Raw genomic sequence first — 21,348 nt, 5'->3', positions numbered from 1 at the left:
AAGGTTGTAGAAGTGTACAGTCTCACCCAATCTATCCAGCACAAGTCTGGACCCTGGAGTCTCAGAAGGGGTAAGATTTTTACCAGTAGAAGCCTTAATACCTTTGGGCCCCCGTCTCTGGTTCTGCAATAGGATTTTTAAAAAACTTGTGAATCAGGAACCCTGTAATATCAGGTTTACTGGTAGCAGGAGGCAAAAAATCAGGGGCCAAACTAGATTCCAAAAAATCAAAGTCTAGGACAGGAGGAAGAAATCCCTAATCCTCTTGAATCAGAAAAATCCTGGCTTTCCCAGTGGTAATGCTCCCTTAAGAGTATGCAAGGTTTCACCAAAAGAAAATTCCTCTGGAGGGGAAGCAGAGGGAATGGAGTCCTCTGCATCAGAATCCTCCTAAGTAGATAAGGGCAAATCCAGATCAGAAGAATCAGAAAAATCAGAATCCTGTTCAGAAGATTCATAAACTTCAGTCCTAGGTCTCAGAAGGGGAGGTTGGCTTATCCGGATTAGAGTTACAAGACTCTCCAGCCATTACATTGTTTTTTTAGGCATAGAGGCCTGAGCATGTGGCCTGGGCACCTTTTTTTAGGCATGGTTCGAGATTTAGGCCTAAATGAGGGAGACAGTTTAATATGCAAGTCCATAGGCCTGAATGCACCATCAGAAGCCAGTGCCTGCACAGCAGCTCCAGACCAATCCAAGGTAGAGGCATCCACAGGTTCCATAGTTGAAACATCTTGTGGCATACTGGGCTCCAAATGGGTCTCAGTAGAGGCTTGCGAATAAGTAGGCAGGTATTAGGGGCCCGAGCACCGGCGAACTGGTGACTGGCTTAGAAGCAGAGTCAGTTTTGGACTTAGATGGCCTCTGCTTTTTCTCAATCCTGGTAGTCTGATTGCCAACAGACATTTCTGGATAAACAGAGAACCAAATATTTAGAGGCAAAAATAGATGGATAGTGCTCTGATTAAATAAAGCACAAGACAGCAAGGTACATAGTGATCAGGGTCTAGGCAAGGAATACAGTACGAATGAAAATCTGAGGTATTTGCTTTCCACAAGTTATGCAATTAACTTTTACTGACATCGGTGAGAAGCAAGATGTTTCCCCAATAGGGTACTTGGCTTTAAAGACTTCGGTTCTGAAACCAAAACGAAAATTTCAGGAGTCGGCTGGCACGACTGCTTCAAGCATCGCACAGCAAGAAAGACTGATGTAATGGCATCGGCTGCATGCTTTATACCCAATGTCATGGAAGGAACAGCAACTGACGCAGGACCCAAAACTTTGTTAATCAGGCTGACTGAGGGCCACTGCAAGCAGATAACCCAAATGTAATGACTGCAACAGTGAAACATGAACACCTGACAAAGTACACACCTACCATAAATGTAGATGTTAGAGTGTCTTCACTGTTGCAGTCATAACTGTAGGGTGCTCCTGCCGGCAGGCAGCCCGAGGTCGGCCAGAATCCCAAAGTCTGGGTCCGGCGTTGGCTGTATAAGCTAGTATCCTAACGTCACAGCCCTCAGCCGACGCCATCTTCTCCAGCCTTTCTTGCCCTAGATGTCAGAAGTCCCCAACAAATCAAATATGAATCCAACAAGGAAACACAAATACACCACAAATGAGAGAAAGAGGGGATAGGAGGGAGGGAAACCCCGACTGCAACAGTGAAGACACTCTAACATCTACATTTATGGTAGGTGTACACAACTGTACTATGTTCTTCGTGTTTCTCTGTTGCAGTCATAACTGTAGGGTGGAATCCCAAAGCAGTGTAGAGAGGGAGGAGGCTTTAGATAGAAGGGGAGGCAAGAATACCCTGCAAGACAGCAGAGGCAAAGCCTGCCCTAGACTTAGAAAACAAGGGGAGACTGTAGTGCTTGGAAAAAGTATGCACAGAACTCCAAGTGGCAGCTTCCAAAATATCCTTGGTAGGAACTCCTCTGAGGAAAGCTGTAGAAGTAGCAGCTGCTCTAGTAGAATGACTTCTAATGGTCCCTGGAAACAGTTTCCCATGATGAGTGTAACAAAATCTAATTCCATAAGCAATCCATTTGGAAAGTCTGTTTAGAAATAGGCTTTCCAAGAGAACTTGAGGCAAAGGAAACAAACAATTGGTTAGACTTTCTGAAATCTTTAGTCTTGTCCAAGTAAAATCGTAACTGTCTGTGCACATCCAATGAATGCAAAATCCTTTCCCCTTTATTTTGAGGATTTGGAAAGAAAGTAGGAAGGTGAATTGTCTGGTTCAAGGCCACTTTCGAAATCACCTTAGGCATGAAAGTAGGATTGGTCCTCAAGGATACTCTTGTCCTGATGGAAAATAAGGTATGGTTCCACAGCCATGAGAGCTTGCAACTCTGAGACCCTTCTGGCAGAGGTCAATGCTAACAAAAGAACAGTCTTCCAAGATAGAAACTTAATATCTGAAGATGCAGCAGGCTCAAAAGGAGGCAAAGTAAGTTTTTCTAAAACATAATTAAGATCCCAGGCAGGGACAGGAGGGGTCCTTGGAGGCCGCAAATTTTTAGCCCCTCTCAAGAACTGCTTCACCAAAGGATGTGAAAAAACAGGAGGATCAGAACTGAAATGCGCAGAGATAGCAGAAGCATGAATCTTAATGGAAGAAAAGGAAAGACCCTTAGATAAAAGTTCCGAAAGGTAAAGCAAAATAGAGAAGAGATCAGGAACCTGAGGATCAGAGCCTCGGTCCTGCATCCAAATAGAAAACCTCTTCCATTTAGAGGCATAAGATTTCCTAGTGCTAGGCCGTCTAGCTTCCAAAAGAACATCCAAAACTTGTTTGGGAAGATAGAGGCAATCAAATTCCTTTGAAGAGCCAAGCTGCCAAGCAAAGGGTCTTGAGGTTGGAATGTAGTAACTGACCCTGATGCTGGGACAGAAGCGAAGGGTACAGTGGAAGAATCCAAGGAGGCCCCGAGAACAGGAGCCTTAAGGTTGGATACCAAAACTGTCGAGGCCAATTTGGAGCAATCAGAATGAGGAACTTGGGCTTGTCCTGCTTTATCTTCAGTAGTACTCGAGGCAGTAGAGGAAGAGGAGGGAAGGCATATGCTGAAAGACTTCTCCAGCTGAAGGACAGGGCATCCACTCTCCATGCTGTTTTGTGGAAGGACCTGGTGCAAAAGCGAGGCAGCTGATGATTGAGATGGGATGCAAACAGATCTGGGGACATCCCCAAACTGCAGTTATCCTGTTGAACAAGTTGGTGTCTAGCATCCATTCGTGAGGATCTGAAATGTTTCTGCTTAGGCTGTCTGTTAAGAGATTGTTTCCCTGGAATGAATTGAGCCTGGAGATGCAGATTCAAATTTAGAGCTGTGTCCCATAAACCCATAGCTAGTCTGCAAAGGGGGTAAGAATGAGAACCCCCCTGCTTGTTGATGTACCACATGACCGTGGTATTGTCTGTGCGAATCAGCACCTTGTAAAAGGTTTTTGAAGGCTAAAAGGGCATTTTGAACTGCCAACATTTCCTTCAGATTGATATGCCAGTGAAGATGGTCCTTTGTCCAGGTTCCCTGCTGGCAGTTGTCTAGAAAGTGTGCTCCCCAAGCATAATCAGAGGCGTCCGTGGTTAGGATTTGAGTAGGTTGAGGGAGACGAAAAGGGTTTCCTTCGTTTAAAATGCATGCCCTGGACCACCAGAGGAACTCCTTCTGGAGGCAGGGGATCAGAGGAATCAGAACATCCAGATCGTGGTAATGCTGTGACCATACACTTTTCAGATACCATTGAAGCTTTCTCATGTGAAGCCTTGCGTTTGGAATCAACAGAATGCAGGAAGCCATGTAGCCCAGAGCCTGCAGGAATTTCCTTGCAGTGAGCTGATATAGAGTTGCCAAGGTGTTGAAAGTAGAAGCCAGCTGAGTTTGTTTTTCTGGAGTGAGGTAGGCCCTTTGTAAGGTTGTATTTAAGAGGGCTCCCAAGAATACCATTTGTTGAGAAGGGATCAAATGTGACTTTATGTTCACTGAGAATCCCAGTAGTAGGAGAAGACGTTGAACAAAGTCCAGATGTTGAAGCAGAAGATCTTTGCTGTCTGCCTGAATAAGGCAGCCGTCCAAATAGGGGTAAATCTGGATCCCCTGAAGTCTGCAGTAAGCCACTACTGGTGCCAGGCACTTGGTGAAGACTCTGGGCGCAGTAGATAAACCAAAGGGCAGAACAGTGAATTGAAAGTGCCTCGAACCTGCCTTGAACCTGAGGAATTTCCTGCGTTCTTGTCTGATATCCCTAAGTCCAATGTCACCATCCAGGCGTCCTGAGAGAGCATTGGAATTAGCTGTTGCAGAGTAAGCATCTTGAACTTTGGAATTTCCAAAAAGGTGTTTAACACAGAAAGGTCCAGAATAGGTCTCCATGAGTTTTGTTTTCTGGGAACCAGAAACAGCCTTGAATAAAACCCTTTTCCCATTTCCGAGAGTGGAACAGGCTCTATGGCTCTCATGGCCAGAAGAGTATCCACTTGAGTTAAGGCCTCTGACCATTGAAGTTTTGCAGATCTGGCCAACCGTGAGTCCTTGGCAAAGTGTGAAAGTGGAACTTGTAACCTTTTAAAATCACGTCCAATACCCATCTGTCCTGGGTAATGTGTCCAATTTCTGTAAAGAGAGTTTTCCTCCGAGAGGGGCGTCCAGGTAAAGAGGTCCTGAAGCCCAACCGAGTCATTGAGTTTGTTTCCTTTGAGATTGGGATCTGTCTTCTCCCCTTCTAGGTGAAGCAGTCCATTGTCTAGATCTGTACGAGGTCTGGCCTTGACCACGACCTCTGGAGCGCCTATATCTTCCCCTTTGAGGCCTGTCAGACGTGGGAAAGGACCAATTTTTAGAGGGCCAATTCCTGGAAAACCTAGGAGGCTGAACTTGCAAGAAATCTTTTACAGTCTGCATGGACTTTGCCTTTTCTTCCATCTTTTTAATAACTTCCTCAGCCTTAGAACCAAAAAGAACATCTTAGGCATTTAAGGCATTAGGCATCTAATAACTTAGCCTTAACCTGTTCAGGTAAACTTTGTTCACGAAGCCAGGCATGTCTCCTAATCACAGTACCAGAGGCAGCAGCCCTGCAGGAAGCATCCAAAGCATCAAAACCACAATGTAAGCTATGCTTGTTAACCTGTTCAGTAGCATGCAAAACATCCTGAATTTCCTTATCCTCTGCACAAGCAGGGAGGGAAGCAAGCTTTTGCTTTAAAACAGACAAAAGAAACTGCTGATATTTAAACATATGAAACTGGCAATTTAAAGCCCTTACAGACAGGGTAGCAGAAGTATATACCTTTTTCCCCACCTGTCTAAAGCACGAGAATCCTTCTCAGAGGGAATAGGAATTTTAGAAGTAGCAACCTTAGCAGCCTTAGAGCCCTGAGAAATAGTTTCAGGATCTGCAGAAGGATTTTTAAATAAAAATAAATGAGAGTCAGGAACCCTATAAAATCTATCAGGCTTAGAAGGAGCAGGAGGCATGGAATCAGGGTTCAAATTAGCCTCAGAAAAAGCAGGAGGCATGGAATCAGGGTTCAAATTAGCCTCAGAAAAAGCATCATCTACAATGTCCAAGACAGGAGGGATAGCTAAAGGCCTATGCTGAGGAAGAAGAAGAAATTCTCTAAGCCTCTTTTTAGAAGCAGAATATTCCTGTCCTTCCCAATGAAAATGTTCCCTCATCTCATGCAGGGTTTCCCCAAAAGAAAAATCCTGGCGGAGAGGCAGAGGGCAAAGAATCCTCAGCATCCGAATCCTCATAAGGGGGAAAGGAATAGTCCTGATCAGAGGAAGAAACGAAACAGAAGATACAGAAGCCTGGTCAGAGGAATCCAGAGTAACTTCCTGTCGAGGCCTTTTCTCAGGAGGGGGGTGAGAACCCATAATCATTGTAAGCAAATCTTCAGCCATCCTCAATAATTGTTTGTGTCTTGGGAGTGGATTCAGAAGCAACTTGAGCTGAAACTTTAAACTTAGTAGGAGTCTTTGCCTTTGAAATGGTGATGTGAGTAGGCCTGAAAACCCCCTCAGAAGCCGGTACCTGCACAGCGGTTCCAGACCCATCTGAAGGAGCGACGTCCGAAGGTCCTGCAGCAGTTAAAATCGTGGGCCTTGATGGCTCCCCATGGGAGTCCGTATCTGCCATCGGTTCAGAAGTGGCGGACGACAGGGGCTGCAAAAGCGCCTCACTGACGACAGCCGAACCGGACGCTGGCTCAAGCTGCAACAAGTCCCGTTTGGACCTCGGAGGCCTGTCTTTGCGCTTCTTTTGAACTCTGGTAGTGTCAGACGACATTCTATAATTGAAGCGTCTGCCAAAATAATTTAAAGCCCAATCGTACCTTCGTTTGATAGTACGAGAGTTGAACCTGGCACAAAACCGACAAGAAACGTCGTGGTCAGGGCCTAAGCAAGGTAGACAGTAAGAGTGGAAATCTTTGAGGTATTTGTTTCCCACACGCTATACAATTAACTTTTTCTGACATCGGAGGAACAAGAAAGATTCCCCAACGGGGTACTTAGCTTAGTAACTTCGGACCGACAACCAAAAATGCTGTTCGAAAATCGCCAATCAACGTTTTGCGAGCTGCTTTCCACCGCACGGCAAGAAAGACTGGAGAAGATGGCGTCGGCTGAGGGCTATGTACCAAGGCGTACTGACGTCAGGATACTAGCTTATACAGCCGACGCCGGACCCAGACTTTGGGATTCTGGCCGACCTCTGGCTGCCTGCCGGCAGGAGCACCCTACAGTTATGACTGCAACAGTGAAACACGAAGAACATCTTAATGCTCTAATAGCCAAAGTATCAGGGGTGTATACTTTTGTATTCCATCTGTCTAAAGCTCAAATCCCTGAGGGGGTGGGATTCTAAGTTGAAGTTGCTTTGATTCCTTTAGGTCTTTGAGAGATTACCTCTGGATCAGCACTAGGATTTTTGAAAAGAAATGAGTCAGGGAATCTTAATACCAGTCAGGTTTCCTGGGAGGATGGATTCCATAAAATCAACTACAACATCCAGGACAGGAGGAATGGCCAAAGGTCTGCTGTGGTAAATCTATTGCCCAAGTCTCTTGACTGAGGACAGCATTGACATTCCCATTGGAAATGTTCCCTTGAAGTATGAAGCGTTTCCCCAAATGAAAAATCCTCCGTTGGAGAGGTAGAAGGAATGGATTCATCTGCATCAGAATCCTTATAAGCAGAGGGGTTGCATATCTTCAGAGTCATTGGACTCCTGTTCAGACAAAACTACTGGAGACAAGTCTCTTGGAAGGGGTAGCCTGGCTTCTGCCACGAATAAGGTCTCCCACCATTTGAGATCAAGGCAAGGAAGCAGGTGCCTGAGCTAAAGTAGTTTGGGTGTGGTTTGTACCCTGGGCCTTAAAACTGTGTAGTTTGAGAAACTGAATATGCGAAGTGTCAGTAGTGCAAAGCAGTTCCTTGGAAACCATTGCCTCAATGACTCCAGACCCATCCAAGAGAGACACCCTCAGGATCTTTAGTCGAAGAGTCTTGCGGCATACTGGACCCCAAAAGGGTCTCGGTAGCAGCCTGAAAATCCACAGAAGCAGGCATCAGGGGTTGCAAAAGTGACTCCCTGAGGACCAGAGAACTGTCAACTGGCTTGATGCGTCAGGCAGTTTTGGACCTGTGCGGTCTGTCTTTCAGATTGGTAGTCTGATAGTTTACCGAAGCCAAAGAGGACTGACTGAAAATATCTAGCTACAATAAAGGGCCTGACGACATAGTTCTGGCGTTGAACACAAAATCGACAGTGGGGGAACACCATGGTCTGGGCCTAAACAGATGCAGTAAGAAGTCTGTGTGGTATTTGCTTTCCACAGGCAAGACAATTAACTTTCTAAAATCGGTTAGAGCACGAAAAAAGGATCCCCAACAGGGTACTTAGCTTTTGAAGACTTCAACTTCAATTTGGAAAAGAAAGTTCAGGCAGCAGCTGACCAGCACTCATGTGAACTGCTTCTGGCTCCTTTGAAGAAAGACTGATGTAATGGCATCGGCTGCCTGATGTTATACCACTAACGACATGTCAGTCCTGGAGCGACAGCAACTGATGCAGAAATACTAAGCCTCTGGGATTCGGGCCGAATGACAGCTACCACTGGCAGGATAAGTGTAATAACTGCAACAGTGAAACATGAAGAGCAACTGTACTGAGGGGAGGCAAACGGATCCGTAGTGTGTCCCACTGGTGGACAACATCCCTGTGCAACATCAATTTGTCTTAGAGACAGATCTGCAGAGCCTGACTGCTGTCCTGTAATGATATATACCACCTGCAATGTTACTGTACCCAGTAGCCAATTACCATGCCTGTACTGCCAAGCCTGCAACATAAATAGGATCAGACCCCCCCCCCCCCCACACACACACTTACTGATGTACCATCACTGTGGTATTGTCTGAAGACTTGACAGGGACCAGATTGTACAAGTGGAAGGTCTTCAGGGCTAGAAAGCAGTTATTTCCTATAGTTTTCCTTGAAGGGTTCCCATTGAGCCTGTCCATTCATGGTGGGCCCCCCCATCCCAGATCAAAGGAATGTGTACAGGAGTTGGACTGCCTTGGAGGACTATAGAGGAAGACCTAGATACTGGATTTGTTGAATCCACCACCAACTCTTTCAAGTGCCCTTCCTGTCTTGCTTGAAAGTCCAAGGGTTGATTGTGCTGGGACAAAACATTTTTCAAGTACCACTGGAACTTCATGTGCGACTAGCACTGGAACAGTAGCTGCCATTAGGCCTAGAAGGTGAAGAAATTCCCTGGCTTGAGATGTAGGAAGTAGGCATTGTAAGAAGTTTGTTAGAAGACCCTGTCTTGTGGGAGGAAGGCGTTCAAATCTATCCTTATTTTGCAATCCCAGAAGATCTGGTCCTGGGATGGGGTGAGGGAGGACATCCGGGGTTTACGTGGAACATAATGGACACTATTCAGATGAGGCTTGCCTCTTCTGCTTGGATGAGTAGATAGATCTGAATGCCTTTTGTTTTGCAGAAGGCTACTGCTGGGGCTAGGCACTTTGTGAAAACTCTTGGTGCTGTACACAAGCCAAATGGCAAGGAAGTGAGAGGATGACAGCAAAATGTAGAAATCTCAGGTCTGGGTGAAAGGGGATATGGAGACTTCAGGTCCAAAGTAGCCACAAATTGCCAAGTGTCAGAAGTGGAAGGAGGGTACATGCAGAAAGGTTTCAACAAGGATAGGTCCAGAATGGGCCTCCATGAGCCCTCTTTTGGGACCAGGAAAAGCCTGGAGTAAAACTCAGACCCTCTTTCCTGCTGAAACCCCTCTATGGTGCCCTATGATAAATCCTGGATGACCTGGGGTACCAGATGAATTTGTTTTGTGGTAGCGGTTTACCTTTTGGTAAGTGCTTTTCCTACCAAGTCATAAAGTACCCCCTTTTTCCACTACAAAGACAAGACCCAGCGGTCTGAAGTGATGTTCATTACTTGGTCAGTCTGGAAAGTGCTGCCTGGGGGTAGATTGGGAGGGAGTAGTCCTAGGGGACAAGGGTTTCCTAGCCCCTTTCCTCTGCCTTGAGGAAGTGGAAGTCACAGGTACCCTCCCAACAAAGCTAGTTTTTCAGGGTAGTTCCTGTAGAATTTTGTTCAGGTCCTCCAGTTTTGCTTTTTTTCTGTAAATGTCCGAATAGTTCAGACGAGTTTGCCAAAAAAGAACCTATGAGAGCAGCCAGTATCTTGTTCAAGTCCTCAGGGAGGGGTTGAAGCCCGAGCCAGGAGTATGTGTAAAACAAAAGCAGATATGGCTGACCTGTGAGGCTTTAGCAGCATTGCCACTGCATTTTACGAGATGCCTGTTTACCTGCATTAAGGAAAGCTTAAAGGCAACTTGGGGCTTTTGTAGGTGAATCTGGTATAGAGAACAAGGTAGACACCTGGGAAATTAGAGCATACTTTACCATGAATTTGGTAATTACTTGCCCTAAAGGCCAAGGTGAAAGTGAAAGTGCAAATTTTTTTCCCCAGTCTGTCCATATCCGATGGCAGCAGGAAGAGGAAGGGATCTGCCTGGATTGCTTCTCTGGTGCCACCACAATAACACTGCTTCTCTGGTGCCACCACAATAACAATATCTGCCATGGGTGGCTTGATTAGGTACTTGTCAGGGACTTTAAAAAAATCTGTGGCCTTTTGGGGATGGACGTTGGGATTCTGGGGTCTGAGGCAGAAGCAAAGGTATCCAGGTAAGCTGGAATCACAGGGGGAATAGCAGAAGGAGACTCCATCTGGAGAAAAGTATCTTTTGTACCACAGCCATTTGGTTGGAGTCCCACAGAAGTATAATAAAAGCCTTAGAGTCCCAGGAATGCAACTAGCAAAGGCAGGCCTGGGAGGAGTATGAGGCAGTGGGCCTCTGGGTCAAAGGCCTGAACAAGGGACTGGGAAAACGTTAGCCAGTCTGGCTGGTCTTCCATTGGTGCAGACAAATGCTTTTTTCTTGGGGAGGGGTCTCTGGAATAGTTTGAGGCCATATGCTTGGTGGTGGGCCATCAAGCCTGTGGTCGAGGTGCCCTTTCAGAAACTGAAGTCGTCCGACCAAGCCAGCTACACATTCATTGACAGATCTCAGAAAAGTACAGTTGTGTACACTTACCATAAATGCAGATGTTAGAGTGTATTCACTGTTGGTCATTACATTTGAGTAATCCTGCTGGCAGGTTGCCCTCAGCCTGAATTCCAAAGTCCTGGGTCCTGCGTTGGACTGCTGTAGCCCATTCCCGGATGTCAGGCCATCAGGGGTATAAAAGATACGGCAGACACCATTCTTTAGTTTTTCTTGCCCCAGGTGCCCCTAAAAGGGTAGCCAAACTATGTCATACACGCACAAATATAAACTTTAATCTTCATCTACAAGCAAATAAGACCACAGACTGTATAAATTAGGGAAGGTTCCAACAAAAGACAAAGGGGAATGGTGGGTAACCTGGACTGCAACAGTGAACACACTAACATCTACATTTACGGTACAAGTGTACACAACTGTACCATGTTAGTGTTTCACTGTTGCAGTCATTACATATGGGTAGAGTCCCAAAGCTAAGGTTGGGAGGCTGGAGCATTAGGAGCGGCTATGAGGCCCTGCAGAACTGCAGTGGCAAAGCCTGCCCTGGATTTAGAGTAGAGTGGTAAATGAGAGCTTTGTAAAGGTGTGCACTGAACTCAAGTAGCAGCCTCTAAAATATCCTTGGTTGGTACTCCCCTGAGAAAGGCTTAAGTGGCTGCAGCTCTGGCTGAATGTGGCCTAATGCCCTTAGGCACTGGCTTGCCATGGTGTAAGTAGCAGAAACGAATGCAATGGCCTATCCACTTTAAAATAGTCTGAAATGGCCTTTCCTTGCGGTCCTGCAGCATACTAGTAATTGCTCAGTCTGAAATCTGGCAGAATTCTCTCCCCCTTGTTCTGTGGATTTGGATAAAAAGTTGGCAGATGTTTGGTTAAGAACCACAATGGACACCACCTTAGGCATAAATGTTGGGTTTGTCCTCAAGAGACCCTTGTCCGGATAAAAAGTGATAAAAGGTTCCACAGCCTTAGTGCCAGTAGCTCTGAAACTAGTCTTGCAGAAGTTATTGCTAGGAGCAGAGCAGTTTTCCAACATAAAAACTTTAGCTCAAAAGGAGGCAGTGAGTTTTTCAAAGACATAGTTGAGGGCATTGGTGATCTCCTTGGAGGCCTTAAAATTTTGGCTCCTCTGATTTACTGTTTTAGTAAGGGATGAGAAGAGATTGGTGGCTCTGTATTGTAATGAGCCAAAATGGCAGAGGCATGAATTTTAATAGATGAAAAAGATGGGCCTTTGTCTAGCATCTGTTAAAATACTGCAAAATCTGAGGAACATTTGGCACAGCTACATCAGTTCCTTGTGCCTGGTTCGAAGCACAGCAGCTCTCATTTTCCAGCATAAGATTTTCTAGTACTAGACCTTCTGGCCTCCAAAAGGACACCCATCACAGCTTTACAGAGTGGTGAGTTTTGCATGTCTACATTATCCGCCATGCTGCCAGGTTTTAGAGTCCCGAGTTGGCCGTGCGGGATCAGATTGTTTTTCTGGGACAGTAGATGAGATATTTGAGGTAAGGTCCAAGCTGGGCATTGAGAAATTCTTTAAGATTGGAAACCAGTACTGGCAGTGCCAGTCTGGGGCAATCTATCATTTTGGCTTTTCCTGTCTGACCTTTAGGAGTACCTTGGGGAGGAGAGGCAGAAGACATACTGTCCACTTTCCATGCTTGTCTGAGATAAGTCCTTGTGCAGAACCTTTTTAGCTGGTAGTTGAGGGGAGGCAACTAGATGTACGGGCATCCCCATTTCCTTATGCTGAAGACTTATGGATCCAGCTGCCATTCGTGGGGATCCATGAGGTTTCTGCTTAGTCTGCCAGAGTATTTTTCCTTCCTGGCAGGAATTGTGCCTGCTGATGTACTTTGCAAGTTAATGCAGTGTCCCACAAAGTCAAGGCTAGTCTGCACAAGGGTTAAAAATGTGCACCCCCCCTGCTTGTTTATATACCACATTACCGTGTTGTCTATCTAGGTCCTTGAAGGCTGTCAGGGCATTTTGAACAGCTAGCATCTTTTGATTGATATGTAGTTGCATTTGATTTGAGGACCATGTGCCTTGAATGCATCTTCCTGCCATGGGGGCTCCCCAGGCATAATCTGATGCATTGGTTGCGTCTACCTGGCTGAGGGTAATGTGAATGGCTGTCTTGGTGACAAGCCTTTGCCCACCATCAAAACTTTGTTGCAAGCAGGGAGCGAGGGTAATTATAGTTTCCAGGTTGTGGCAATGTTGAGTCCAAACACTTTAGGTACCATTGAAGTTTCCTCATATGCAGTCTTACATGAAATTAGTAGGCTGCAGGATGCCATGAAGCCCAAAGCCTACAGAATTTTTCATGCAGATAGCTGGGCATTTGTTGCCAACATTTTGAAATAGGTAGTTAGTTGCCTTTGTCTGGTGAGAGTTGCCTTTGTCTGGTGAGAGATAAGCCATCTGGGCAGTTGTATTTAAGCTTGCACCCAAGAATATTATCTGAGGGGGTACTAGTTTTGATTTTTTTGTTGACTGTACACCCTAGGCATGTTAGAAGTCTTTTTACAAACATGCCAGATGTTGTTGAACGTCCTTGTTCTCGGATTGAATTAAATTAGTCGTCCAAGTAAGAATATACTTGTATTCCTCTGTCTGCAGAATGCAATTACTGGTGCCAGGCACTTTGTAAAAGCCTGGGCACAGTAAACAAAGCCAAAGGGCAGTGCAAAGAATTGGTAATGCATTGAGCCAGCCTTGAATCGGAGGTATCTTCTACATAATTGTCTGGGACATGTAGGTATGCCTCTTTTAGGTCTAAAGTCACAAGCCAAGCGTTCTTGCCCAGCATGGGCAGAAGCTGCTGCAAAGTCAACATCTTGAATTTCGGTATCTCCAGGAATGTGTTCAGAATATATGTCCAGTATTGGCCTCCAGGCTGTCCTTTCTGGGTACCAGGAACAGTCTAGTAAAATCCTTGTCCCTGCTCTGGTACATGTCCATGAGGGATGAGACTATTTGTGCCTCTGCCCATTGATTTTTTGGCAGATCTGGCCAGCTGTTTGCCTTTGGCAAGGTATGAAAATGGAACTTGTAGCCTTGTGACACGATTTAGAACCCACTTGTCCTGGGTTGTGCCAACTGAGAAAAAAGTGCCAATTATCCCCCTAAGGGTGCTGCCCAGAGATTAGTGCTTGGTGCAGGCAGAGGGAAGTCATTGGGACTGTTTCCTGTATTTTGTCTTCACACTTTGGAGGTAGCACCCCATTGCTTTGACCTGTAAGAACGTTGTGCCTGGGATCTGCATCTAGGGCGTCTGGACCTGCCCCTTTGAGGTCCGACACAGGAAAGGACTAATTTGCTGGCCAGTATCTAAGCCTAGGTGGCTGTACTTTTAAAAACATTTGACAGTTTGCATAGATTTAGCTTTGTCCTCAATTTTAACACCTCTTTTCTGCCTTAACACGAAACAAAGCACCATGCTGTAAAGGTGCAGCTAATTGAACTGACATGATCAGGTAGATTTGTTCCTTTAACCAAGCATGCCTTCTAATTACAGAACCCATAACTGCAGACCTGCAGGAGGCCTCCAAAGAATCAACCACATTGCAAAGTATGCTTTCCAACTTTTCAGCTGCATGCAATAAATCCTGCATTTCCTTTTTTGCACATTCGGAGTTTAACATTTTCTGTTTAAGCAATGCCATGACAGTTTCATATGCTCAAATATCAGCAACATTTGAGTTTAAGGCCCTTATAGCCAAGGTAGCAGATCACCCCATCTATCCAGTGCCCTAGAATCTGTCAGAGGGGGTAGGGGTTTTTTGCAGCGGAAGCCTCAACTCCTCTGGGACCCTGTGAAATTCTGGGTCTGCAGCAGGGTTTTTTTTTTAAAGGAATTTATGAGAGTCAGGAACCCTGTAATATTAGTCAGGCTTAACAGGAGCTGAAGGTAAGGAATCTGGGGTAAGACTAGACTCCCAAAAACACATCTACAATGTCTAACAGGTTCATAGGATTAGTACTGGGCTAAGTGCCCGTGTGGGCTATTTTAAGCCTAGCCATTTACCCCATCTGAGAATCAAACCCTGTACCTTGTGTCTGCAAGGTAAACACCTTGACCATTATGCCATCCCTCCCCGTTAAGGTAGTAAAAGAAAACCCCTGAGGCTCTAGATTCTGAAAAATCTTGGCTCTCCCATTGGAAATGCTCCCTCATGGTATGCAAGGTTTCCCCAAAATAGCCCTCTGGAGAATAAGCTGAAGGAATAGATTCAGCAGCATCAGAATTCTTCATGGGGGGGGGGGGGGGTAATTCCTCTTCAGAAGAAATGGAAACCTGATCTGAAGATTCAGTCTCTTGCCTAGGCCTCTTAGGAGGGGGATGGGAACCCCTGATCAAGGTAAGTCCTCCATTCAAGGTAAGTCTTCAGCCATCTTGAGCATCTGTTTTTTGGGTATAGATGCCTGCCCACATGCCTCTTCAGTTTCAAAGACTAAGGCAAAGAAACTCAAGTCTGTTTGATGTAGAGATGTTTAGGTCCAAATACACCCGCTCAGCGGACCTGGACAAATCTGAAGGAAAAGCATCAGAGGCTCCAATACCCAGTTTCCAGTAGCATGGCAGACTGAAAGTAGTGGGCGTCAGGGGCTGCGAAAGCACCTCACCGAGAACCGGCGACTAACTTAGAAGCTTCGGTTTTGGGCCTCAGTTGTCTCCTTTGTGTTCTTTGTGAACTCCCGTAGTCTGATGGCATTTCTGGATAACTAAACCAGCGTTTAAAATAGTTTAAAAGCAAAAATCAGTTCAGGATTCATACCAAGAGCCAGGCATTGTAGTGAATGGTTTTCAAAAAAGGCTGCCAAATGGCTGCACAAGGTCTTTGGGACAAACTAGCAGATTTTAAAGGCTGTACAATCGTGTGACAGGCCTAAGCAGAACAGAGTACCTGTGCATAATTTGCTGACTGCACTTTATCAGCTATTAGACAAACAGCAGCCTAAACTCTAGCAAAAGGTTTCCCCCAACAGGGTACTCATCCAACATCTTCCATAACGTGAAGCAGAACAAGCAAGCTGAAATCTGACTGCGGCACAGAAATTGGGGGACAGCTGGGTAATTTTCAGCTCCAGACCAAAGCACAAAGGACTAATAATGAAGACCTGCATGTAAAGCAGTTAACAGTCAAACATTCAAAAAAGCTCTAGAAACTGTCTCAAACATGCTGCAAGAGGGCTGGGCAAACTCGTCAATTTGCAAAACCAAATAAGCAGGCAGTAGACAAGTAGCCTTGTTCCTCACCTTATACACTGGTCTGAAGGATGCTAGTCCCAAGGGTCAGGAGTTTGAGACCATGGTTTTAAAAAAATGCATATTGCACACTTGGCAGCAATGCAACTGGAACCATGGTACAGTACTGGCGTACTGACAAAGACTTGTTGCAAATGGACTAAGTTTTTTTGGGGGGGGGGGCAGTCTGATGTTACACCCTTGGAGTCCAAATATGTGGCACTATGGATGAGCTCAGTGCACTTAATCCCCAAATGAATATTTGTAGCCTTTACCTGTACTAACCAGAAAGTCTTAGTTTTTCAAATAAATGCTCTTAAGCTCCATGCAAGTTTTGGTGTGGTGCTGAATGTGTGTGGGGATAAGCTTTTACAGTAAAAGGAAAAGGAGTCAAGTAAAAAACTGACTAGAGAAGTTTGCTCAAGTTTTCTACAAAAGAAAATTGACTGGATATCTAAGCAGGTGCTAATAAACTTTGAAGGTGAAAGCAGTACTGGTTGGGTCCATTTGGCTACTTGTATGAAGTGGAGCTGCAAGTGTCCAGTAATTCTTTAGATAAGCTCTTTTCAATAGTTAAAACACTTATTTGTTTCAGTAGAGTTTTAGAATTCATGTGGTACTGGCAGTTTAATGCCCTCATGGCTGGAGTGACAGAAGTGTATACCCTTTTGCCAAATCTATCAAGGACCACTTGCGTTGGTCAGGATGACAAATGCACCATGCAGAGAACCAGAGTACTCCAACTTGTCTAGAAGTCTGCTCCGTGCTGAATAGTCCTAAAATTAAATGGGGCACAGAACGATAGGGATGTTGTGGTCTGGATCTAAACAGGTAATAGTAGTAGAAGTCTGTGTGGGATAAGTTTACCACAGGAGAACATTGTTAACTTTCTCAGATTAGTAAGCAAAAAGGAGAGCATTCACAACAGAGTACTATGCTTTGGTGCAGACAGACCTACATACTGAATGTCTACATTGGGCTCGGACAGCAAGAACAGAGGTAATGCAGTCAGTGGACTGCAAACCCAGCACACTGACATTGGGGGTTAGGGCATTCACCAGCTGTATGGTACTCTGGTAGCTGGGCCAGTCAATTCTGGACTGCAACAGTGAAACATCACCATAGCATGTTACTAATTCTCTGGCACACAAGAATCCAAATCCCCCAAGGATACATTTGACAGCCCTACAACTCCATCCCAGATGGGAGTCTGCCTGCAGCTAATTGGCACTTTTGTGGAAATTAAGGCAGCAATGATCCCTGGGAACACTTCCCCTTTTTGGAAATGAATTCCAAACCTTTTCTACAATAATAAAATCAAAGGACTTGCAAGACATTGAGGTGCGAAAGGATGCTTTCACAAATCACATCTGGGACAGATCATCATGGGAATTACTGGCCAGTAGCTGTCAACCTTCTCTAGGCAATCCTGCTAAGATGGCTACAATTCAGGCCAACTGGAAGTCACACATGCTGGAAAGTAAAGTCAATCTTTTCTGCATCAACAGGATATGCAAGTTAGGGAAATCCCTTGAGTGCTGAAAAATGCACAAGTGCAGTGATCAATATTTAAACCTGGCTACCAGTGGGAAACTAAGCATTTGAGGCAAACTTTGCTTTTTATAACAGACTTTTCTGCAGCCAATATTTCCTGTAATACTGGTATTTACAACTTCCCACTAATATTTTATATAAAAAAGTTTATTGAATGCAATGAAATCTTAAAATAACATGCAGCAGTATTCAATGATACAAAAATGGCAAGTGAACTCAACAAATTCCACTGTCCACTCGTAATCCAAAGAGCAACTGCAATAATGGACCAAAGAAAAGCAACCCATTCACAGAATGAAATTCTGTGCCTTTATACAGTAGCAATCAAACCAACAGTTTAAGAGTATTCTCCATACCCCATTTTTTCACAGAAAATCACTGGTGCAGTAAAGTTCTTAATACATCACAGAAACTGCTACAGATGGACATCCAATATGACCTCAAAAGCTCCAACATCCCCAGAATACAGCAGGACGTCTGTACAAGTATATCCTCAAGACTAGCTTTAAAGGAACAGCCTGTATGACTTTTTTGGACAAATATTCCTAAGACTCCTAGAATTCTTCCCATGGTTCTGCTTTATGCCAGATTAAAGTAACCCCACAACACTAACATTCAATACTCATGGAAACTCTGTAGAAATGATACAGGTAGCCCGTGTCTTGCAGAGAACTGGGGCTTTTGAAAGGCCAAGAGATTCATATAGATTAGGAACATTTATCTATGGTCTACACAGCCTCCTAAACCTGCAACGGGGTAACGTTCAAGGAGCTCATGTGAAGCCTTCAAGAAGTGATCAGTGTCTTCAATAAGGTTAAAGTAAAGTGAACCACCAAAACAGAAGACCAGCAGTAGGGAAGACTGGAGGTCAGGGTGAAGAGGTTACACCGTCAGATTCCAATGTCCATTAGTTAAGCATGTGTATGGGTAGAAATTCTGAGGCTAAGGAAGGTGGTAAAGCTCAAAACTCCCCCTCCATTAACTGCAGGAACTTCAGATAAGAACTCTGGGGGGGGGGGGGGGGGGGGGGCAGACTGCTACCGCACTGTGCAGGAAAAAAAACAGAACAGGCTAAAAGGAATACTTGTAACAGCATTTGCACTCTACCAGCTTCTGGAAAATGACATGGGTGACAAAGCCATCAGACTGCAAGGCAGTCTCAAACCTTTCATAAAGGAAAGCAGCAACTTTAGTCCACAGGGGATGAAAACCCGATGGAAGTACTTCCAGCAGCTTCTGAATGAAACCCCCCTCATAACAAAAGCAGACAACCTACGATGAGAGGAGCACACCCACAAAAGAACAAACTGCAGTAAGGAAAAAGGGAATATGCAAGCTCAGATGGGTTTAACAGCAGATAGAGGTTTGGAGAGTTAGGTGCACACCAGATTGCTAGAAAATAAGCATACCAGTGCACAAAACATCTGAAACCAAATAGTGCCGAAGTCGTACAATGGGAACATTCATAACTGAACAGTGGCAAACTGTCACTGCATGAAAATGCTGGACAGGTAACTTGACAACTGAAATATATATATAGCAACAGAAATAGAAAAAATTAGCAGTTCAGAATCAGATTAGCATGCAGCAAAGTGCATTTGTGAGATGGGTACTACAGAAGCTAGACAATAGGAGCATGTCCAAATGGACATTCCTATACTTGAGAAACCGAAGGCACCAAGAAAGCAGGTTTGGATAGTTCAGCAATGGTTAAAGTCCCAGAAGTATTGGTAGAAATGGTGCAGGCTACATCCAAGTACAAATTGTAAAGTCTCTAAGAGGGGCTCCCAGTCGGAGTGGGTATACACCAGTTCTGCTCTAAACCCACTGTTCATACTGGTTGACTACATTAGCAAACCATTTGAAGGTAACAGAACAAAGTTACTGTATGTAGACGATGTGGCACAGAAGGCAGATGCAAATTGAAGAGGACAGTAGAATGGAACACAAAACTAAAGGCACATGGGATGAAACTGAAAGGGCAGCAAATTGAGGAAACTAGAAGAAAATTGACAGAAGGGAAAATAGCAAAACAAGTTTAACAGCTTAAAACAGGCGGGTGGTTAAGGGAAGCTTGAGGTCAAAGCTAGAAAAAGGGCTGCAGTCAATTGTCATGAAGGGTCAAGAGTAATGCACAACAGAAAAAATGTCAGATAAAAAGAAATTCATTCAAAACAGTGGTGCAACAGCACTACTTATTGTGCATAAACCTGGGCAGTGAAGTCAGAGCAGTTGGGGAAGCTGGAGGCGATTGAAAGTAGGTACTTGGGAAAGAACAGAAGCCCAGGTACCTCTAACTGCAGACTAGGTCAAAGAACAGATTATGGTGGTTTGAGCAGAACTGCATCTGGCAAAGATATAAAACAGGCAAGGAGGTGGCAAGAGGAAACTAGGGTGTCCAGCAAGGAGATGAACACCTGAACAGTTGGGCATGACTGAAGTGCGATACTGAACAGAAACTAAAAACAGTTGACTCAAACCCCAGAAAGTCCACAATTGCAGCTAGCAGATATCACTGCCCACTGCACAAAATACTCTACAAAGGGCCTTATTGCATGTGACTTGATAGCATACAGCTTGTAAGAGAGACTTGGTGCCAGCAAGAGAATACAGACTGCCCCAGTACACATACAGTAAACTAAAAAAAAGTGATGAGAACCAGACGTGTGCATTCTTAGCATGTGGGAGATATTAAAAGGGAAAATGGTTTTGAAAAAGCAAGGATTTACTTTAAATCATGAAGAGTGCAGGCCGTTATCTTTACTGCCAGGCTTTTCAGATATTTTCTGCACAAGTAGGAAACTACTCAATTCTGGGGGTGCTCACCTGCTGAGGGCATAATCAGAATGTGGCAAATCCCATATACAATGAATTTCACTTTGTGGTGATCCTCAAATTCAATAGAATTCTACAGCTCAAAATGCTCTAGTGAAGCAAGTCTTCTTAAAACATATAAAGGTGAAAATCCAGTCTGACATTTTTACAAATTTCAAATAAATTAAAATGAAAACTAAAAAACTTTCAATTAAAGTAACCAGACATTTTTACCAATCTCATCTAAGTTTGTAATGAACTGGTACACTGTTTAAATGGACAAACTTCGTAAAACAAGAAAGTCTTCCCAGAGATCCAAGTCTCTTGCTGAAATAACTTTTAAAACCACCAAAACTGGTTTTCAAAACTAAAAACATTCTCCCCATTTTCAAGTCAGCGTTGCAAAGGACTGTTGAGAAACCGAGTGAAGCACTGGTGCAACAAGGCTTGATCACTGTGGTATTTGAAGTTCAAGAAAAGTCGGAGTAAAATGAAGATTGTATGCTCACAGATGATCTAGGAAGATGCAAAATCGTGATAGCCGTAGCAGTCTGTGAGAGAGTCACCTACAAAAAGGGGGAGACAGAGCAGAGAAACAAATTAGAACTTTTCAAGTTTGGCAAAACAGTGCCATGTTCAAGCGGTTTTATATTTCTCTGCTCCGGTCACCCCCAAAGATGGCTTCATCTCATAGAACAACATACAGCCTAGATAAACTTAAAAATAATGTTAAGAGCTTCACTTGGCTTAAAGCAGAGAAATTTAAAATGGCCAAAACAGCAGCTTAATGAACCTACAAAACCTGAAAAGCACTTTTGCTCGCATGCTCTACAAGATTACCAGTCTGGTATACCATTACCCTAAGCTTAACTTGGCCTGGCCCATCAGTTAAGTCTATTCAAGGAACCATCCCCAAAACCACTAATCTGTACAAGATGAAACATCCAAGAGACCGTTAGCCTACACAAACATGGCAAATGTCTCAAACCAGGTGAAACTGTTTTACAGTTAATTCAAACTACGATATATGACAAATTACCAGCTAACTGGCATTTAGGCCAGCTGCAAAGCTAGTTCTCAAACCCAAAACATGCG

At 44.5% G+C, this 21,348-nt stretch overlaps 1 protein-coding gene across 6 annotated transcripts in view; it reads right to left on the bottom strand.

Moving 5' to 3' along the window:
- ILF3 (interleukin enhancer binding factor 3) overlaps positions 1-21,348 on the bottom strand; it is a 261,636-nt gene that overhangs the window by 167,022 nt on the left and 73,266 nt on the right. For 2 of the 6 annotated variants that reach the window (XM_044084767.1, XM_044084768.1), the window contains exon 17: positions 17,571-20,819. The exons of the other annotated variants lie outside the window; for them this stretch is intronic. In XM_044084767.1, the coding sequence (XP_043940702.1) occupies positions 20,770-20,819 (50 nt within the window). In that variant the 3' untranslated portion in view covers positions 17,571-20,769. Of the gene's footprint in view, positions 1-17,570; positions 20,820-21,348 lie in introns of those variants that run through there. 6 annotated transcript variants of the gene reach the window in all.

Source organism: Protopterus annectens, chromosome 9.part0 (assembly GCF_019279795.1).
Source record: "Protopterus annectens isolate FY-2018-M chromosome 9.part0, PAN1.0, whole genome shotgun sequence".
In the NCBI taxonomy this organism is placed as follows: domain Eukaryota; kingdom Metazoa; phylum Chordata; order Ceratodontiformes; family Protopteridae; genus Protopterus; species Protopterus annectens.
The sequence above is the reverse complement of the archived record's forward strand: the minus strand, read 5'-3'. Positions and strand labels throughout refer to the sequence as shown.